At 38.6% G+C, this 20,081-nt stretch overlaps 1 protein-coding gene across 1 annotated transcript in view; it reads left to right on the top strand.

The window, feature by feature from the left end:
- The window catches only part of IARS2 (isoleucyl-tRNA synthetase 2, mitochondrial), a 51,500-nt gene that overhangs the window by 407 nt on the left and 31,012 nt on the right, over positions 1-20,081 (top strand). The window contains exons 2-12 of the mRNA XM_084623523.1: positions 1,014-1,136; positions 1,912-2,068; positions 6,083-6,231; positions 6,322-6,371; positions 6,469-6,578; positions 6,667-6,757; positions 7,198-7,313; positions 10,388-10,557; positions 12,316-12,406; positions 12,628-12,779; positions 13,422-13,582. Coding sequence (XP_084479649.1) covers positions 1,014-1,136; positions 1,912-2,068; positions 6,083-6,231; positions 6,322-6,371; positions 6,469-6,578; positions 6,667-6,757; positions 7,198-7,313; positions 10,388-10,557; positions 12,316-12,406; positions 12,628-12,779; positions 13,422-13,582 — 1,370 coding nt within the window. The remainder of the gene's footprint in view (positions 1-1,013; positions 1,137-1,911; positions 2,069-6,082; positions 6,232-6,321; positions 6,372-6,468; positions 6,579-6,666; positions 6,758-7,197; positions 7,314-10,387; positions 10,558-12,315; positions 12,407-12,627; positions 12,780-13,421; positions 13,583-20,081) is intronic.

Raw genomic sequence — 20,081 nt, 5'->3', positions numbered from 1 at the left:
TGTTCCCTCTTCTCTCAGCGAGCGGTTTCTAATGAGTCTGGCTTAGCCCTGGAGGGTGATCTGTGTCACAAAGCCCCACCCGTATAACATTTGACGCACACGTTACAACCCGTCGCTAACAGGAGACCCGAGTAATATCCCTGCTAGAAGATGCGTTTATGATTGTTCACTAGTGCAGCCCTGCGCTTATGGGAGAAATGGTAAAACAAATGGTCAACCTGCAGTTGTTTAACGCACCAGTTCTCAACTTGGGGCCGCCTGGGGAGGCTGCAAGCAGTTTTTGGGGGGTCCGCCAAGCAGGGCCGGCATTAGACTCACTGAGGCCCAAAGCAGAAAGCCAAAGCCCCGCCATGCAGGGCTGAAGATTGAGGCCCCGAACCCCGCCACCTAGGGCAGAAGCCGAAGCCTGAACAACTTAGCATTGCGGGGCCCTCTGTGGTGTGGGGCCCCAGCAGTTGTCCTGCTTGCTGTCCCCAAATGCTGGCTCTGGCTTTTATATGCAGAAAAACAGTCTTTGTGGCACAGGTGGGCCCTGGAGTTTTTAATAGCATGTTGGGGCCTCAGGAAAAAAACGGTTGAGAACCTTCTTAAAACGTGCAGTCACAAGAGCTTCCTACAAACCTGTCTCCCTATCAGTTTAGTCCATCTTGAGTTAGTGGTTGAGGAAGACAGAAGATTTTGGTTCATAAAGCTTGATGAATATTAAACATGAACCAGATGTGTCCCTGGTGTTGTTTTGATTTCAGTGGAGTTATATCAAGAACAAATCTGGTCAAATAAGTGGTCTATTTAATGTAAGAAAACAGGCATAATATTGTTAGCTTAGTAGTGGAGGTTGGCAAGTAATTTACAAGCTATTAAAACCCCAGAGAGGAGAGTCTTCACTTGAGGAGTTCGAGCAATTCTTCCTCTTAGTTTTTTGACTGTTGGAATGATGTTAAAATGAAAAGTTTTTTTGAACTACTAAAATGCAAGCATATAATGAATTAAATGTTTTCATATTGTCCGTACAGAAATGTGGTTTTGCAGAACTATATTCATGGCAAAGACAAAGGAACACAAAGAATGAATTTTGTCTTCATGATGGGCCACCGTATGCCAATGGAGATCCTCATGTTGGTCACGCGTTAAATAAGGTAAGTATAAGAGTAGTATGTTTAAGGTATTATATGCCTTCTGTAAGGTGCAGTGCACTCTCAATTCACATTGAAGTAAATGCAAGTTGAGAATATTCACTACTTTATAGGATAGGGCCCTTCATTTCTCTTTAACGGCTAAGCATATACAGTAACAATGAAAATAACAAATTGCTCTGTGTGGTACTTATAGTTTCACATTGGTATTCAGATGATAAACTTATTTTCATTCTGTCAAAGTAAATCCAGTTTCTACTTCGTCCCAGCAAACTGCTAGATGCATAGTTTGAGTATTGTGTGCATAGTGACTTCAGAAATATGTTACCATAATAAAATGATAATTCCACTTCGTGTAACCCTCAAGCCCCTGTGTAGTTGCAAACTTTGGACTTCAGCTGTGCAAAATTTGGTTGTCCGTTGATCAAGAGGTTCTTATGATGTGCTATAACATGCAATAAGAAACATAAACGTGAAGGCTGAAACTTAATCTTTAACACTCCTGATTGTGCTTGGGTTTTGCAGAGTTCACCAAAATCAGTAAGACATCTGTATAAAAACAACAAGGAGTCTGGTGGCACCTTAAAGACTAACAGATTTATTTGGGCATAAGCTTTCGTGGGTAAAAAACCACTTCTTCAGGTGCCACCAGACTCCTTGTTGTTTTTGTGGATAGGACATCTGTATGTTACTTTATATATCAAGCTAATATGTAGGGGAATGAGGATAGTAATAACAATTATATCAAAAATAACATTTGGGTTTAAAATTTTTCCAGATTTTGAAAGACATCACTAATCGGTTCCATATGATGAGAGGTTATAAAGTGCACTTTGTACCAGGCTGGGATTGTCATGGGTTGCCCATTGAATTGAAAGCATTGTCAGAACTCAAAGGAACTCAAAATCTTTCACCGATGGAGGTTAGACAGAGAGGTAAACTGTCCTTTGCAAAATTTTCGTAGAAACATTTCTGACTTAAATAATTGTATTCTATAAGTTGTTTTTGAGTCTTCAGTTAAATATTATTTTGCTAGCTTTCTGTGTGTTTTCATTTTAGTTTCAGTACACTGAAATTTGTGAGGAACATCTTGGTTATTAGATGATACTTGATCTGCAAAATACATAGTGTAAGCTTACAAGGAGGGTGACCTTTGTAAAGTGGGTTCATCAAGTACAAGTTTGTATGAACACATTGTAAGTTGTAATAACCATAGATGGAGAGAGGGAATTAAAGGTAATGTACATCTGGGATTCTAATGTAGTTCAGGTCTGTAACATGAAATTAGTATTGTATCCAATTTTTATTGAGGTTGTATGCTGAGTTGCTGAACCTAAAAAGAAAAATATCTTTGAAAAGAAGACCATTTTTTCCCCTAATGTTTTTGAACTAATCTGGATCGTTATGGGGATCAGGAACATGGGTAATTGTCATTGAATAGTTGTGTTTCCAATGGGGTAGCGCAGATTGGTTCTTGGCCCTAACATTTTATTAATAACCTAGAAGAAAACATAAAATCATCACTGATAAAGTTTGCAGATGACACAAATTGGGGGAATGATAAATAATGAAGAGGCCTGGTCACTGATTCAGAGAAATCTGGATCGCTTGGTAAACTGGGAGCAAGCAAACAATATGTATTTTAACATGGCTAAAGGTATATACATCTAGAAGAATATAGAACATACCTGCAGGATGGGGGACTCTACCTGGGAAGCAGTGACTCTGGAAAAGACTTGGGGGTTGTGATGGATAATCAGCTTCATAAGAGCACCCATTGTGATGCTGTGGCCAAAAGATCTAATGTGATCCTGGGATGCTGTCATAGATCCACAGGATTGATTCTATGGCCTCAGTTTTAGAACATTCTCTAGGAATCTGGGGTCTCAAGGGGTCTCACTCTTCCTCCAGGGTAAGTCCCATGATTTCACCACCTCCTTAGGCTGGACCTCTTCGCCATCAGCACGCCCGCTTCAGATGATGAGCTCTATTCAGTGAGTCCCACTGAGGCAGACTCTTGAAGGAGACTTGTACGTTCTGTGTGGATCAGTACATCATTGCAAGCATCTGTAATGCCATTCATACAGTGTTGTCAAAACAGAAGGGTTTATTAGTCGAATGGAGCACAACATAGAAAGTCTTTAGGTTAGCATGGAAAAATGAAGGTTAAAGCATAGTCTGTTCCGGGGAGCCCAGCCAAGCTGTAGTGAACCCAGGTTATTCAAGCTCTGTCTCTCCATCTATCCATTCTTCTTTGTTAGACTCCCAGGTGTATCCATAACTGCTTTCCTCAGCCAACATCTAACTTCCATTTCACACCAGCCCTTTCCCCCAGTCCTTTGTTCCTGAGCTAGGGAGATGCAGCTCTGCACGGTGCAGAGAGACAGGGAAGTCTGTATCTCTGTGGGTCCTTAGTTGCTAGGTGTCCATGTCCAGTCTGGATCTGCCATTGTTTTCTCAAGAGCTCCATTGATATGGGACCTAAGGCCACAGACAACTGAGCACCATTCACACCTGTGTTTTAGCCTGTCCTGAGAGCAAACAGTCCCTTTGCTAGGTAACAATGCAGTATATAGGGGAAACAAAGGCACACATACACTTGATAAAAATATTACAAAAAAATTCCGCTTCGTTACAGATACATAAATGGACAAATCTTCAATAGAAGTAGAGAGATTATTTTACCTCTGTATTTGTCACTGGTGGGACTGCTGCTGTCCAGTTCTGGTGCCCACAATTCAAGAAGAATGTTGATAAATTGGAGAGGGTTCAGAGAAGAGCCATGAGAGTGATTAAAGGATTTGGGGAAAAAAGCCTTTTAGTGATGGACTCAAATTGCTCAATCTGTTTTGCTTAACAAGGAGAAGGTTAACGGGTGACTTGATTATAGTCTACCAATATCTGCATGGGAAACAAATGTTTAATAATTGTCTGTTCTCTTTAGCAGAGAAAGGAATAATGTGATCCAGTTGCTGGAAGTTGAAGCTAGACAAATTCAGATTGGAAACATTTTTAACAATGAATGTAATTAACCATTGTAAATTTTGCCAAGGATTGCGGTGAAGTCTCCATCACTGACATTTTTTAAATCAAGATTTGCTGTTTTCTAAAAAATATCCTCTAGAAATTATTTTGGGGAAAGTCTATGGCCTGTGCTATACAGAAGGTCAGATTAGATCACAGTGGTCCCTTCTGGCTCTGGAATCTATGAAAACACATTTGTTTTTTACCCCCCACACCATGTATAATATTGGGAAACTGTGTAGGTGGTGCCTTCTGAGAGTTCATGATGGATTAGATGGAAAGTGTTCTGATCATGTGTTGTAGTTGGTTTATTGGTAATAGTTTTGTCATGCAGTGGAATGACTGGCAATTGTAGCCAATGTGCCCTTTAGACTATGTAGCTTATGTGCTGTTGTAACTTCACATCTCTTGAAAAGGTTGTGTTTGCAAACTGCAGTCTGTATGCACTGGCAAAGCAGTTATGGAAAACATGATACATCATTCACTTGCTTTGAATTTAACTGTTCTCTCCAATAACTTTTTTTAGTTATTGCTAGGTGATTTTGGGATAATAAGCATTCAGACGATTTTAAGTTACACATGCAATGAAATTTCTTTCCATTTTAAGTTGGCTTGTAGTTTAAATTTTAAAAGGGCATAATATTCAAACCCATGTTGATTATGCTATTCTGATAGTAGTGGTGGTTTAAAGTAATGCTTTTAAAATAATGTGGTACATGGGGAGATGATTTTGGATTTAGCTATATTAGAAAAGTGGATGCCTTTTCTCTGTCTTTGTATGGTGCTATTATATACTTGACTTGCATCTTGGTTAGCTACCATATACCTATTCCAGATGGAGCTGCATTTTAGGGTTGAATAAAATTCCGGGTGTGTAGAGCTTATTGTTCATGATTATTCCCATTGAGGAGAGCATAAAACCCCTTATATAACCCCGTTCATATCAAACTTTGGCTAGTAGGTGATAGTAGATGTTCGGGAGCAGTGTTCATTTGAGAACCTCAGCCAACCATTAATGCAGTGACTTTTCACCCAGGGTACAATTCCTGGAATGTACTGGAGCCTGTATCTTTATTATTAGCCTCTGGTTAGTAGATGTTTGATACATTTTAAACTTTATCCTATTGTAGCTTCTGGAATAGAGGATGCTCTTCTACCCTTTTCAGAACTTCCTGATTGCTGCCAGCCCTCCTATATTTTGTTGTTGTCATCTCTCCCTACTTGTATCTCTTCCTCTCCCACCGGCACCACTCCACCCCCTACAGTTCATAACTTCTTGCAGTAGGGTGGATGGAGCATGACATTTATGATTCTAGACCACATCACTGCTGCCTTCAGGGTTCTGAATAGAGCTTGCCAAATAATGGGGGCGGGGAGGAATGTGAAAACTTATGCAATTGAAAAAATCAAAATTAATTTGAAAAATTATTTGCAATTTACAGTTTAACCAGTTCTAGTTCTGAATAGCAGCAATTTAAACCAACTTGGTTTTAATTTCAGGCAGCTGCTTGCTGCTTTGGAAAGCTAGGAAAAGCAGAAGAGGCACTACAGCAGTTGATCAGTTTACATTCATTTTATATTTGGCAGGTTGTCTTCATAACCATAAGGGTTAGAATTTTTTTCCTTTTAAAATTAAAGTTTACATTCTATTAAAATGAATGACTTACCTGAAAAAACTTCCTGTAGGTGATTGGCTTTTTCAAACCCTGCCATTCGCTTTGATGGGACGACTCATATGAATAAAGGATTTTGAAGCTCGCAAAAGTTGCTGTTATATAAATCACTTAGTTTAGTTTTATATTTATTTTGTTCCCAGCTGAGGTTAAGCTTTCTCTAGCAAGTAAGCCATTAGCATTTTCTAAAACTAAAGTGATCATGCAGATTTTAAAAGAACATTGTTTTTAAAAATTATTCTTCCTTTTTAGCAAAAGAATTTGCAGAAAGGGCAATTGAGAAACAGAAATCTGCCTTCATTCGCTGGGGTATAATGGCAGATTGGACTAATTGCTACCACACATTTGATAGGAAGTATGAGGCAAAACAACTGAGTATCTTCCACAAAATGTATGACAAGGTATGCTAGTTTGTCATTTAACAAAATCCTTAAATTTTTTAAGTTACAATATAGTTTTAATCAAGTTAACTCTGTGTTTTTTCCCTTTAGGGTTACATTTATCAGGACTATAAACCGGTATTTTGGTCTCCTTCAGCAAAGTAAGAATCAACTTTCCATTTTATCTCTAAAATAGAAGCAGAGAGAGCAATACATTTTCATGTTAATGTGGTTAACCCATATCTGATCTTCACCCAGTACAGCCTTGGCTGAAGCTGAACTTGAATACAATCAGCAGCATGTCAGTCGTTCTGTATATATCAAATTCCCCTTGTTGAAATCGCCTCCTAAACTGGCCTCTGTGATAGGTATGATTTGTAACATTTTATTCTTGTTAAGACTCTGATATCTTTGGATTTTATGACAAATAACATATTTGTTAATTTGCATCTGTAGATGGATCTTCAACTGTTAGTTTGCTAATCTGGACCACCCAGCCCTGGACTATTCCTGCCAATCAAGCTATTTGTTATATGCCAGATTCAGAGTATGTATTTAACTTATTTAACTTTCTGAATCTGCTTCCGTCAGTATCAATATCTATTAGCAGAGTTGTATTCCTCCTAATAGCAAGGCTGAAGTAATAGGCATCTTAGGTTTATTTAATGGTATTTTTAATTTTTAGGTAACTCAATTTCAGACTTTTTCCCATCTCCTTTTTAAAAAGTTAATTATTCTTTATTTTTAGTTCTCTAAAGGTATTGCTACTTTAGGTCCTGCTTTTGCATTCGTTCTATTGAAATCATTTGAAGCTTTGAGCGTGAAACATTTGTAGGATTTTTGTAGTTAAAATCACATTTTCAGATGGTTTAAAAGCAGCAAACATCTAAAAAATTTAAAAAGTAAACTTTAGTACTATAAACTATATAGTTTGCTAATATTGATTTTTTTTTCTAATTTAATGTATTTAATACATTTGTCTTATAGCTATTCCATTGTAAAATGTGCAAATACTGGTGAATGTTACATTCTGGCTGCAAATAGAGTTGAGTCTACAGCTGCCATCTTGGATACACAATTTGAAGTTATTTCAACATGTAAAGGTAAGAGTTTAAATATACTCTGAATGTTAATTTGTAAGGTAGTACGTTGTAGGTGTTTGTTTAAAATGTTGATGTGAAAGTAGAATATCTGTTTCATTAGCTACACTTTGCACATGTATTTATAGCAGTTTTAGCTAAAAATAATCTGAAGAACAGTAATCAAAATGTATCAAAGATTCAGCATAGTGAGTTGGTGGTGGTGGTACTAACTTTTCAACCATATACTTCAAAGTGCTTTACAGAAGTTATCCCATTTGTAAAATGGAAATAAGAAGTTGGAGGATAATTATGTACAGAATATAGAGCATAGCACGTGAGGAGTGGACTAGGAATACAGTTTACCTTGGTGGTGCTGTTTTGCATCTATCCTCAAAAAGAAAAGGAGTACTTGTGGCACCTTAGAGACTAACCAATTTATGTGCGCATAAGCTTTCGTGAGCTACAGCTCACTTCATCGGATGCATGCAGTGGAAAATACAGTGGGGAGATTTATATACATAGAGAACATGAAACAATGGGTGTTACCATACACACTGTAAGGACAGTGATCAGGTAAGGTGAGCTATTACCAGCAGGAGAGCGGGAGGACGACCTTTTGTAGTGATAATCAAGGTGGGCCATTTCCAGCAGTTGACAAGAACGTGTGAGGAACAGTGGCCCGGGGGGAAAATAAACATGGGGAAATAGTTTGTGTAATGACACATCCACTCCCAGTCTTTATTCAAACCTAAGTTAATTGTGTCCAGTTTGCAAATTAATTCCAATTCAGCAGTCTCTCGTTGGAGTCTGTTTTTGAACAAAACCACTAACTCAGGAACCTGTCCTTACAACAAAGCCCATTGCGACATATCTATTCAGGAGACACCATCATAGGGCCTAATCACATCAGCCACACTATCAGAGGCTCGTTCACCTGCATATCTACCAATGTGATACATGCCATCATGTGCCATCAATGCCCCTTTGCCATGTACATTGGCCAAACTGGATAGTCTCTATGTAAAAGAATAAATGGACACAAATCAGACATCAAGAATTATAACATTCAGAAACCAGTCGGAGAACACTTCAGTCTCTTTGGTCACTCGATTACAGACCTAAAAGTGGCAATTCTTCAACAAAAAACTTTAAAAACAGACTTCAATGAAAGACTGCTGAATTGGAATTAATTTGCAAACTGGACACCATTAAATTAGGCTTGAATAAAGACTGGATATGGATCTGTCATTAAACAAAGTAAAACTATTTCCCCATGTTCATCCCCCCCCCCCCCCAACACACACACACTGTTCCTCACACGTTCTTGTCAGCTGCTAGAAATGGCCCACCTTGATTATCACTACCAAAGGTTTTTTCTCCCCCTGCTCTCCTGCTGGTAATAGCTCACCTTACCTGATCACTCTTGTTACACTGTGTATGGTAACACCCATTGTTTCATGTTCTCTGTGTATATAAATCTCCCCACTGTATTTTTCACTGCATGCATCGGATGAAGTGAGCTGTAGCTCACGAAAGCTTGTGCTCAAATAAATTTGTTAGTCTCTAAGGTGCCACAAGTACTCCTTTTTTTTTTTTTTTTTTGCGGATACAGACTAACATGGCTGCTACTCTGAAAAATGCATCTATGCTGAAATTCAGGTGGATTCCTAACCCAAAGTTGGTTCATATGTACTGTGTGTATCTTGTACGAGAGTCCCAAATGAAGTTAACATGGGTCTGGTGTTAGTGTACTGATTGCCTGCTTCACTGCAAAATCCTCATGTGGGCTGTTGAAATTCCTCACTGGGGAGGCATTAGAGGTACTAAGGCTGATAGTGCTCTGTGTTGTTAACATCCAAGTACTGTAGCTGACTGTTCTCAGTTAGCTCAGGAATTCATGATCACCTGAGGACTGTTAAACGATCCTAGGTGATTGCTAGCTGCGCAGTTGTCCACACTTGTGATTTGGAATTTGAGTTGGGATTGTGGGTGTCGGTTGGAAATTTTACCCATGTTATGGACCTATCCTTACTGCCTCTGATTAGAGGTGGTGGAGCGCCTTTCCTGAGGGAGTGAGGAATTCTTTTGTATGGCCTGTTCTCAGTGATTGATGGAACGTGACCATTTCCTAAGGGATGTGAGTTATCCATTTCTCCAATAGGAGGAATGTTTTGGCCGGACTTTATAATCTCATTCTCAGCGATCGACAAAGTGGCCCTAGATGTCTTCTTCTCCGGCTTTATCTGCTCAAGTCACTATGGTTTACAGGTGACCTGCAGCAACTGAAATGAGAGCTAAAATGGAGCACTGATGACAAAAGTCTCAATTTTGGAACCTATTTCTTGCCTCCTTCCTCCACAGTTTGAAATTTGTTTACCTTTAAGACCTACAGTTGTCCATCTTAGTCCTGAATCTATTTATCCAGGCTTGCGGGGAGGGAGAGATGCAGTAAGGTTTTGCATTTGGGAAGGTGTTGAAGTATTGTTTGAATTTGATCTCTGGTTTATTTTTATTGCATGGTTTGGGGGAAGATGTTTAATGTCACTGTACTTTACAATGGTTAGTTGCCTAGTGATTGAGATGAGAGCCTTTGTTTTATAACTTCTTAAAGATACAGTATATATAAACAAATATGGTCAAATGGGAAGTTAAAGCAAAGCTGGGAATAGATTTTGCGTCTATTGTCTCCAGCCTCGTCTTCAGACCACTAGATCACAGTATATTATACTGCCATCCTGGATTCTAGAGGTCAATATTGGGTCCTGGTACATTGAGACCTAAGACGGAAACAGATAAGAATGCACTTAGTGCCTTTAGGCTAGGAGTGCTTTATATAGCTCAACTACTGCTGGAGTAGCGTTGCCTGGCTCAGAAGAAAACAATATTCTCCTGGATGGATGGGGTGTGTCTGTGTAGGAGTGGCACAAATGGAGAGACAGGGAAGCCCAGTACTCTGGAGGGTGGATAGGAAAAACTGTATCAGAGTATGGATACTTGCATTTTTGTTTATGAATTGTAATTTTTTTGTTCTATGACTTTGAAAAATACAAGCTGGGCTCATAAATTGTTGAATATCCCATTTCTTTTTGCTTCAGGTGTTGATTTGGAAAATGGTTCTTGTGCTCATCCCACAATTCCTGGCAGAGAGTCCCCTTTCTTGCCAGCAAATCATGTGACAATGGCAAAAGGAACAGGTTTAGTTCACACAGCCCCAGCTCATGGTATGGAGGATTACAGTGTAGCTTCCCATCACCAGCTGCCCATGGTACTTTTGTTTGTTTGTTTTTTCTCCTCATTTTTAACCTGTATATTTTTGGTCACACACCACTAAAATGTAAAGAGTCACATAACTTACGCATATTGCATGACATTTAAAATTGTTTTGACACCTGTATGTAACCATCTCACTGTCCCTGATTAACTTGGAGACCTGCTGTAAACAGCATTGGCTGAGGAAGAGCAAAGGCTTGGATTCTAAAAACATAAGTAGGAAAAATGGTTCTGCTTTTCAGCCAAGTGTTGCCTAACCTTGGTAATGTAACAGTGGAATGGAATACTCCTTTTTGGAGAAGATAAATTATAAATACAGAGAGATCAGTTGCAAATTGCAACTTTTTGTGCCTCAGTTTGCCAAGCCATCAGTAATATAGGTAATTGGTGTTTTTAGTATCTCTCAAGGAGCTTTGAGGTCTTTGAGAGATTCTTGGGGAGGAGCAAAGATGCTCTGTAAATGTAACAAGTGTTAGCTAAAAGGAACAAATTAATCCTCTTTCATGGGAATTGCTTAAAAGAAAAAGGAGCTTACCTGTCAAATAATTTACTACAGTTCTATAACATGTAAATTTTTCCTTGTAATATTCTAGATTTCTGTTGGCTTGGCTTTTTTTTTTTCCCCCCCCTTGCTGTGAGATCATCAGAGTGTAATTTGATCAGCTCTTGAATAAAGGAATTTGCATGTTAATAAAGGAATTAGTAATTGGAGGAGAGCTGTCCAAGGAAAATCTAGGAGATGGTGACAAGAGTATTTGCTTAAATACGTCTCAAAGTGCTTTACGTTATACTGAGGGGAAACTGAGACAAAGAGTGGCTAAGTGACTTGCCATTGCTCATGCAGCAAACTAGTAGCAGCACTGCGAATAGAACTCAGCTCTTGTATTTTGCAGTCTAGCACCCTATCCCCTGGACCATACTGTCTATAGTAGTGTGATAGTTGATTAGGTGGTGCTGTTCACTCTTAATCAGTGCTGAACTAATGCTGCTGCATGATGTTATGGGGTACTGTTCTGTGGAAGGTGACAGTCATTTGGATTAAACGTAAAAGTGAGATTTTTGCAGCTTTTTGCAGTTTTGTTGCCAAAAACGTCTCACCTCACTTCTTGCAAGACTGGGGCTAAATTTCCAATGTGGGAAATTGTCTGCCTTCCCCTGTAGCTTCAAATGGATAAAGTATTTTTTGCCTTCTCTATTGAGCTAGTTTTCTGCTCTGTATAAAGGCTGACACCTTCCTCCTCAGAAGTGGCAGTTTCAGTGATGGATGAAGTGATCCCCGTATGTGTAATCAATTTGCAATATCTGTGTGCTTTAGGAGCTCTGGCAGAAAGGATTAATACACTGTTTTAAAGCTGAGCCTGACATGATCTAACTTGTGCTTAAGATTTTTTCCTTGGCATTATTTCTGGCTAAGTGTACTTCTGTTTTGCTTGTAGTTATTCTATCTGTTAAGAATTAAGTGGAATAGTACTCTTTGACGTGGTGTAATAACATGAATGCTGTATCTTCACAAACTCAGTGGAGTTCATCCTGTGCTGAGGATTCAGGCTCAGTGGCATGTTGGCAAATTTCAGGGTTGTTACATCATAATTACCTTTAAATATTAAAAGTGATACCTTATTTTTCAGCCTTCTTCAGATGTATGGTATATTATACTGCAATCTTAGTTCATAATTTCAGATTCTTGTAAAATAACAGGAATACAATAGTCCCTTGATATTTTGACATTACTAAAAAATATTCTTGTTTTTAGGATTGCCTGGTGGATGAAGGTGGATTTTTTACAGAAGCTGCAGGTCCTGAGCTTCAAAACAAGGCTGTACTGGAAGAAGGAAATGAAGCTGGTTAGTATCTTGTGTTCAGTTAGTCAATATTCTGTGAAATATTTTGAAGGCTCATGTAAACCAAACTAATTTTACAGTGAACAAAATATTGGCACTTCCTGTTATCATAAGGATGGGAATTGGATTTTGGGGAAAGGAAAAGAAGTGGAGTTAGTGGCACCAGTGTGTTGTGTTAAACTGATTTTTTATTACCGCTAACTCTTAATTCTCACTCTCATTAGTCATTCAGATGCTTCAAGCAGCAAAGAGTTTATTAAAAGAGGAGAAATGTGTACATAGCTACCCATATGATTGGAGGACTAAGAAACCAGTGATTATTCGTGCAAGCAAACAGTGGTTTGTAAACACAGCAAATATCAAGGTTACAGCCCAGGTACTACACTTCGTTACATAGTTTGCTATTTGAGGGAGTGTAAAGGACATTACTATCATATGTGGTCTTTGCATAACATGTACATTCCACTTCAAAAGTATGCTTTCCTCCCTAAGTGTTTGCTATCAGCTGCAAAGTGTTTGTAATCACAGTCTTATTAACAGTTAATTTAGAAATTACCAACAGTTACATATTCATTTATTTGCCACCAACTTTAGACTAATTGTGCACTTATGCCCTTTCCCATTTAAGACTCCAAAGAAGAAAGTTGGGAGAGCTGGGTTCAATACCTCCACTCAAGCCCAGATTTCCTGTATGACCTTTGCAATCACTTAACCTCTCTGTGCCTCAGTTCCCGATCTGTAAAACTGGGATAATAGAGGACATGTGAGGATAAATACATTAAAGATTGTAAGGTGTTTGGTATCAGGGGTCATATAAGTAGTTCAGATAGGTAGATTTAAGCAGAAAATAAAGTGAGTGGTGGTGATATCCATGAGATATCACTTCGGAGCATATTATATCAATATGTGAGGATTTCTGCCGGTAGCTGTTTGTGCCCTCAGAGAATAAGTAGTGTCCTTTTGTTAAATTCTGAATTCTCGCCAACCCTGAATAATTTTAGTTATGGTTATTTCATAGGAATTGTTAAAAAAAGTGAAATTTATTCCTGCATCAGCAGTGAATAGAATGCTAGAAATGCTGGACAGAAGGACATATTGGTGCATCTCAAGACAGAGGAGTTGGGGTGTTCCGATTCCAGTGTTCTATCATAAGACAACAGGAGAATCCCTTATAAACAGGTATCTATTTTATTCATATTAAAAAATAAGAGTCCTGTCTTGCTCTGATATGGAAAATATTAAAACTACAAACAACTGAGGTGCAAGCAAATTCATTTTGGTTCATGACTGTGTAAAAGGTGTGTTTTTTGGCATAGTTAATTTTATATTGTTTAGTTATTTTAAATGGAAAAAGAGGAGCCAATGTCTTATTACTGAATGTGGTTTAAAGGTAGTAGTCGAGGTCTGTCTCATTCCACTAACCCGCAATCAGTTGAGCCACCTTCTTGACAGTCGTCTGTGATTTAATAGATTTTTTTCAGGAGAGCTGATGTTAGACATCCGTATTAAATGTAAAGAACTGCATCCTGTAGCTAGAACAGATTATGACTATAATCTCAGCATTATGACCTCAATTATGCAATTATTTGTTACAATAATTTCTGAAATTGAAGAGCTGACAGATGCTATTCTTACAGTTAGAATTTTTTTCCTAATATATGATCTAGATCTCCCTTGCTGCAGATTAAGCACATTACTTCTTTTCCTACCTTCACGGCCATGGAGAACAACTGATCACCATACTTTTTAAAACAGCCATTAACACATTTGAGACTGTTACCAGGTCCCGTCCCAGTCTTCTTTTGTCGAGACTAAAAATGCCCAGTTTTTTAACCTTTCCTTAAAGGTCAGGTTGCTCTAAATCTTTTATCATTTTTGTTGCTCTTCTCTGGATTGCCTTAAATTTCTCCACATCTTAAAGCGTAGTGCCCAAAACAGAATGTAGTACTCCAACTGAGGCCTCACCAGTGCTGAGCAGAGCAGGACAATTACCTCTTGGGTCTTATATATGACACTCTTATATCTATTGCAAACTCTCCTTTTCATGAGTTCACAATAAAAAAAAATAATCTGAACTGAGTTTTAAAATATTAGTACATTTCAGCCTAGTACACTGATCAAAACAAATCAAGCAAACAACAAAAATCCCCCAAAGAATTTTATTAACCTTTTCCAAAGTGTTTTTCTTCTGATTGTCTCTTACACTGATAGCTAAACTGCTTTTAGTTTTTAAACTGAAACTTTTGTTGAGCTGTTTATTTTCATGATCAGGGTACTACCTTTAGCTTTTTGGGGGGAAGAGGTTTTAAAGTAGGAGTCTACCCTATAAGATGACTTTGTAAAAATGGCATTGTGGAGTCCTTGCTTTCCATATTTGATTTTTGGAGTCAATTCCTGCCTTCAGATACACAAGTGTAACTCAGTTGTATTCAGATTATGCCCTCAGTGACCCCTGTGCAAATCCCTTTAAGGATAATAAGATTGCATAGGTGAAGGGGAGTGGAAATTGGTTGCCGAGCCTCTTCTGGCTGTCTCTGTAAAGAATCCAGCTTGACTTCCAGAGTTCAGGGCAAGTTTTGAGGACTGAACAAATTTGATATGGAAATTCAGTCAGACACAATTGATATGGAACCTAATAATGCCATTTCTACAAATTTGGTTCTAAAGTGGCATACACTTTTTACATATAGTAGGCAATCCTGGTGGATAGGGAGGAAGCGTTAGATGTGTGGTATGTCTTGACTTTATAAAGGCTTTTGATACTGTCTTGCGTGATATTTCTCATTAACAAACTAGGGAAATACAACCTAGATGGAGCTATTATAAGGTGGGTGCATAACTGGTTGGAAAACAATTCCCAGAAAGTAGTTGTTAGTGGCCACAGTCAAGCCAGAAGGGCATATCAAGTGGGGTCCCGCAGAGATTAGTTCTGGGTCTGGTTCTGTTCAATATCTTCATCAATAATTTAGATAATGGCATAGAGATTACACTTATAAAGTTTTGCAGACAATACCAAGCTGGCAAGGGTTGCAAGTGCTTTGGAGGTAGGATTAAAATTCAAAATGATCTGGACAAACTGGAGAAGGGGTTTGAAGTAAATAGATGGAAATTCAATAAGGACAAATGCAAAATACTCCACTTAAGAAGGAACAATAAATTGCACACACACAAAATAGGAAATGACTGGCTCGGAAGGAGTACTGCAGAAAGGGATCTGGGGGTCATAGTGGATCATAAGCTAAATGAGAGTCAACAGTGTAACACTGTTGCAAAACAAGCAAACATCATTCTGGGATGTATTAGCAGGAGTGTTGTAAGTAAAACACAGAGTAATTCTTTCACTCTGCTGGAGTTTTGTGTCCAATTCTGGGCACCACATTTCAGGAAAGATGTGGATGAGTTAGAGTCTGGAGGAAAGCAAAAAAATGATTAAAGTTCTAGAAAACATGTCCTACCAGGGAAGATTGAAAAAATTGGGTTTGTTTAGTCTGGGGAAGAGAAGACTGAAAGGGGACATGAAAACAGTTTTCAAGTACATAAAAGGTTATTACAAGGAAGAGGGAGAAAAATTGTTCTCCTTAACCTCTGAGGATAGGACATGAAGCAATGGGCTTAAATTGCAGCAAGGGTGATTTAGGTTGGACATTAGGAAAAACTTCCTAACTGTCAGGGTAGTTAAGCACTGGAATAAATTGCCCAGGGAGGTTGTGGAGTCTCCGTCATTGGAGATTTTTAAGAGCAGGTTAGACAGCCATAAGTCAGAGATGGTCTAGATCGGGGCGGGAAAACTTTTTGGCCTGAGGGCCACATCAGGTTTCGGAAATTGTATGGAGGGCCGGTTAGGGGAGGCTGTGCCAGGCTGTGCTCCCGCCTCCTATCCGCCCCCGTACTTCTTGCTGCTCATTCTCTGACGGCCCCCCCCCCCCCCACACACACACTCCCTGTCCCGTGACCGTCCCCGGAAACCCTGCCCCTGACTGCCTCCCATGGCCCCATCCAACCCCCCCTCCTTCCTGACTACTCTCCCCGGGACCCCTGCCCCCATTCAACCCCTTCCCCCCGTTCCCCACCCTCTGACCGCCCCAATCCCATCCACACCCCTTTTGCAGACAATACCAAGCTGACAAGGGTTGCAAGTGCTTTGGAGGTGACCCCTGCCCCCGACCACCACCCCGAACTTCCCTGCCCTCTATCTAACCCCCCCTTACCGCGCAGCACGGAGCACCGGTGGCTGGCGGCGCTACAGCCGCGCCCCCCCCCAGAGTGTTGCCCGGCCGCCCAGAGCGTTGTGCTGATGTCGTGTAGTAAATTGCTCTCTGTAACTGCTACCAGTAGCACATTCCTACATGGAGCAGTTTAATATACTACACCTGCAGCGTGGCATGCTGAGGCTGCGGGGGGGAGAGGCCAGGGGCGAGCCTCCTGGGCCAGGAGCTAAGGGGCTGGGCAGGAGGGTCCCACAGGCTGGATGTGGCCCACGGGCTGTAGTTTGTTCACCCCTGGTCTAGATAATACTTAGTCCTGCCATGAGTGCAGGGGACTGGACTAGATGACGTCTTGAGGTTTCTTCCAGTCCTACGATTCTATGCAAAGCTAGTCAATGTGTGTGGTGTGTGCACACAATTCTTTTTGTTCACTTCCTCTGTCTGTGGTATTTGTTATCAGCATGCAAATAGTGCCAAGGTACTCTTGGACAGAAATGTGTAAAGGCTCTATATATTGGGTTAAGATAATCTCTTACATGTGGAAGTCATTCATTTAGCATTTACAAAAAGGCTTCAAATATATATTTACAAAATAAAGTATGGCTCCTCTGCAGGAGCCATTACAGTCCATCTGGAAAGTAGCCTTTTAAAGAAATATTTTTGCTTTTAGTATTCCCGAATTGTGTGAAAAATAAAGACGGTTTAGTATTATGATAAAAACAAAAAACTCCTATGTAGCACAACTTTGCAGTCAGTCAACAAGCTATGAAAATGTGTCTTAAGCAATGTTTTCCTCTGAAATTATAGATAAACACCATAATATGTACAAATAGGACTGATTGCATACATTTAGCTGGGCAACAGGGAACATATTTGAAGGTAGTACTGGATAGGAATTCTCCTTTAGTTATATAGCTCTCTTAAAAGTGAAGAACATATCCCGAAAGGTGTGCCTTTGTAAACATTTTAGCTGTGGCATGTCGCTGGAGTTGTATGAACAGTGGCATTGTTGGGGCATTTTTATGGAGAAAACATTGCAGTAGATCAGTAACTCCACCTTTGTGTAAGCCTATTATTCATGAATATCAAAAAGTGGCATGTGGGGGTGGACAAGGGTCAATACAGCACATGAGATGAAAGAGTAAAATTGTATGATTGAAAATTAGATTTATTCGGCTGCCACATCTGTTGCTCTTTTAAAAAAAATAATGAGCATTGACTTAAAAATAAGTATTGTACAGTTTGTTCTTCTAAATATTTCACAGTACAGCAGGAGATGCATTTTCTCTAAGTTAGCCATAGCAGACTTCTGGTTCCAAAGCAGTTAAGGCATGCAGAATATTGGCCTACAGAATTGACAGACAAATTTAGAAGACACAGTCTGTCAATTCATAGGTCATTTTCCTGTACACCAGTTCTTAATCAAATGTACAGCAGTCCTTCATATTTTATTGTGGTTGGTTCTCATACATTACAGTATTAGCATGATATGGAACATGAAGCTTCTCATGTTTTTTAAATATTCAGACTTATATAAATGAATGATACAAAATTATAACAAAATATTCCAAAGAATTTTGATTGAAAATTGCACTTATTTTTTTTTAACTCCAATGCTGTATAAATGTGTGTGGCTGCTTCACATTCTGTCAGTAGATATCAAAAGTAACAGCATCTCCACTGGAAGTCAGTGTAGTCCACATGGAGTTGCTGTTACATCTGATAATACTGCTGGTTAGTCTTGAATGATTCCCCATACTTATCTTAAAATAGTAACTCTGTTAAAATAAACCAGTGGTATTTTTCTGTGCAAGTATGGGTATGCCCATGGACTTGCCATTTTAAAGTCAGCAGCATTCTATTTTGCCAGATGTATGTTGCATGCCCTAAGACAGTAAGCTGTAAAAAAGTTTGCAATTCTGCTGTTACTTTCAATTTTAAAAACAAGAACTAGATTCTAATCCTGCATAAGTTACATTTAATGCTTCGTCTCTCTAAGAGTCTGCTCACTTACTGGCATCCACATGTGGCATTGCGACATTTTGGGCATGCAGCAACAAGCATAGTTTTCCAGCATTAAAAAGTGATCTAAATGGTGTTCTAACGCAGATAAATATTAAATCCCACAAAAAAGTACCTCTGTCTCCTCAGCACATTTAAGTTGTGAGTTCAAAAGTTTCAGTAAAATGGCAAATTCCTACTTCCTATATGAGAGAGAAGAGAAGTTATACATTAAATAATTGCAGTTTTCAAATAGTTATTATGAGAATGTGGGTAGTAGGAGTGTCTCTGTGTGTGTATAAAATTTTAAAAACTGCACAAGACAACAATTTAACAAATTAAATAATCAATCTGACTCATGCAATTGCTGTTCTCCAACATCAGGTTTTCAAGTAAATATTTTAATTCATTTTTTTTCTTAGATTTATTGAAAAAGTAACAATATCCTAGAGACTAAATCACTTTTTAAAAACAAAGTCAGGAAATTAAAAGCAAAGATTTAGAATAGTGGCTCACCTCAAGTAACAAATACAAGTGCGAACTTTTATAGATTTCTACTACTTAGCTTTACTAATTCATTATGTGAATATTAGTATTAATTCTTATATTGGACTAATAAAATTTTCTAGAAGTGTTCTCGCCTTTTCCTGTGATTTTATTATTAGTTAGGTATGTAATCACTTCACTTCAATTTTACCTAGAAAATCAAGTTGCATGTTTTTTGTATAAATACATCTAAAACTGTAAGTAAATAACTTTATCAAATTTACTTTATTTAAAACATATTCCAATAAGTTCAGAACATTAGCAACTTACCCCTTCCCTTCTGAAGTACTGTCCAGCAAAGTACCATCTGGCAAAGTACTGATACCTACGTAAAAAGAAAATCTATCTTTCACTCATTATTATACAAAAAGAAAAAGGACTAGAGAACACTGAGAACTGTTTTTTTCTTCTGCTGGGAATCATCTTAATGCTACTTAATTTCTGATAACGCCCTAAATAGGCAGTCAGTACAAGCAATATCAGAGTTCAAAATGATTGGCTGGTGTCATGGTAGCATGAATTACCTCATGGGTTTTCACTGTTAGAGACCTAGCAAGTGACACGTAATACAAGTTATTTTAGATATGATCTATGACTATAAGGCAAAGTTTTACAATGGGGTTTATTGCTTACTCTCTGAATTATTGTACTCACATAGAAATGTATAGATTGTAGAGTGATGAGTAATTATTTGAGAAAAGTTTTTTCACTGGCACTTTGATATATTTATGTATAGAGAGAATTTCACCTTCGTTTTTAAAATATGCATGCAGTACGTGTACTATAACTGCAAAAATAATAGGGAGAACACTTATTATTCATGAGAATCTTGGGGAGAGGTCAGAGGAGTGGCTTTTAAAATCTTTCATGGGGGCAGAAGTTGCATTCTTGGAATCTTAGATATTATATGCAACCGCTTTTTAAAA

The sequence above is a fragment of the Lepidochelys olivacea genome, assembly GCF_965140295.1.
Source record: "Lepidochelys olivacea isolate rLepOli2 genome assembly, chromosome: 3".
Taxonomy (NCBI): Eukaryota; Metazoa; Chordata; order Testudines; family Cheloniidae; genus Lepidochelys; species Lepidochelys olivacea.
The sequence above is the reverse complement of the archived record's forward strand: the minus strand, read 5'-3'. Positions and strand labels throughout refer to the sequence as shown.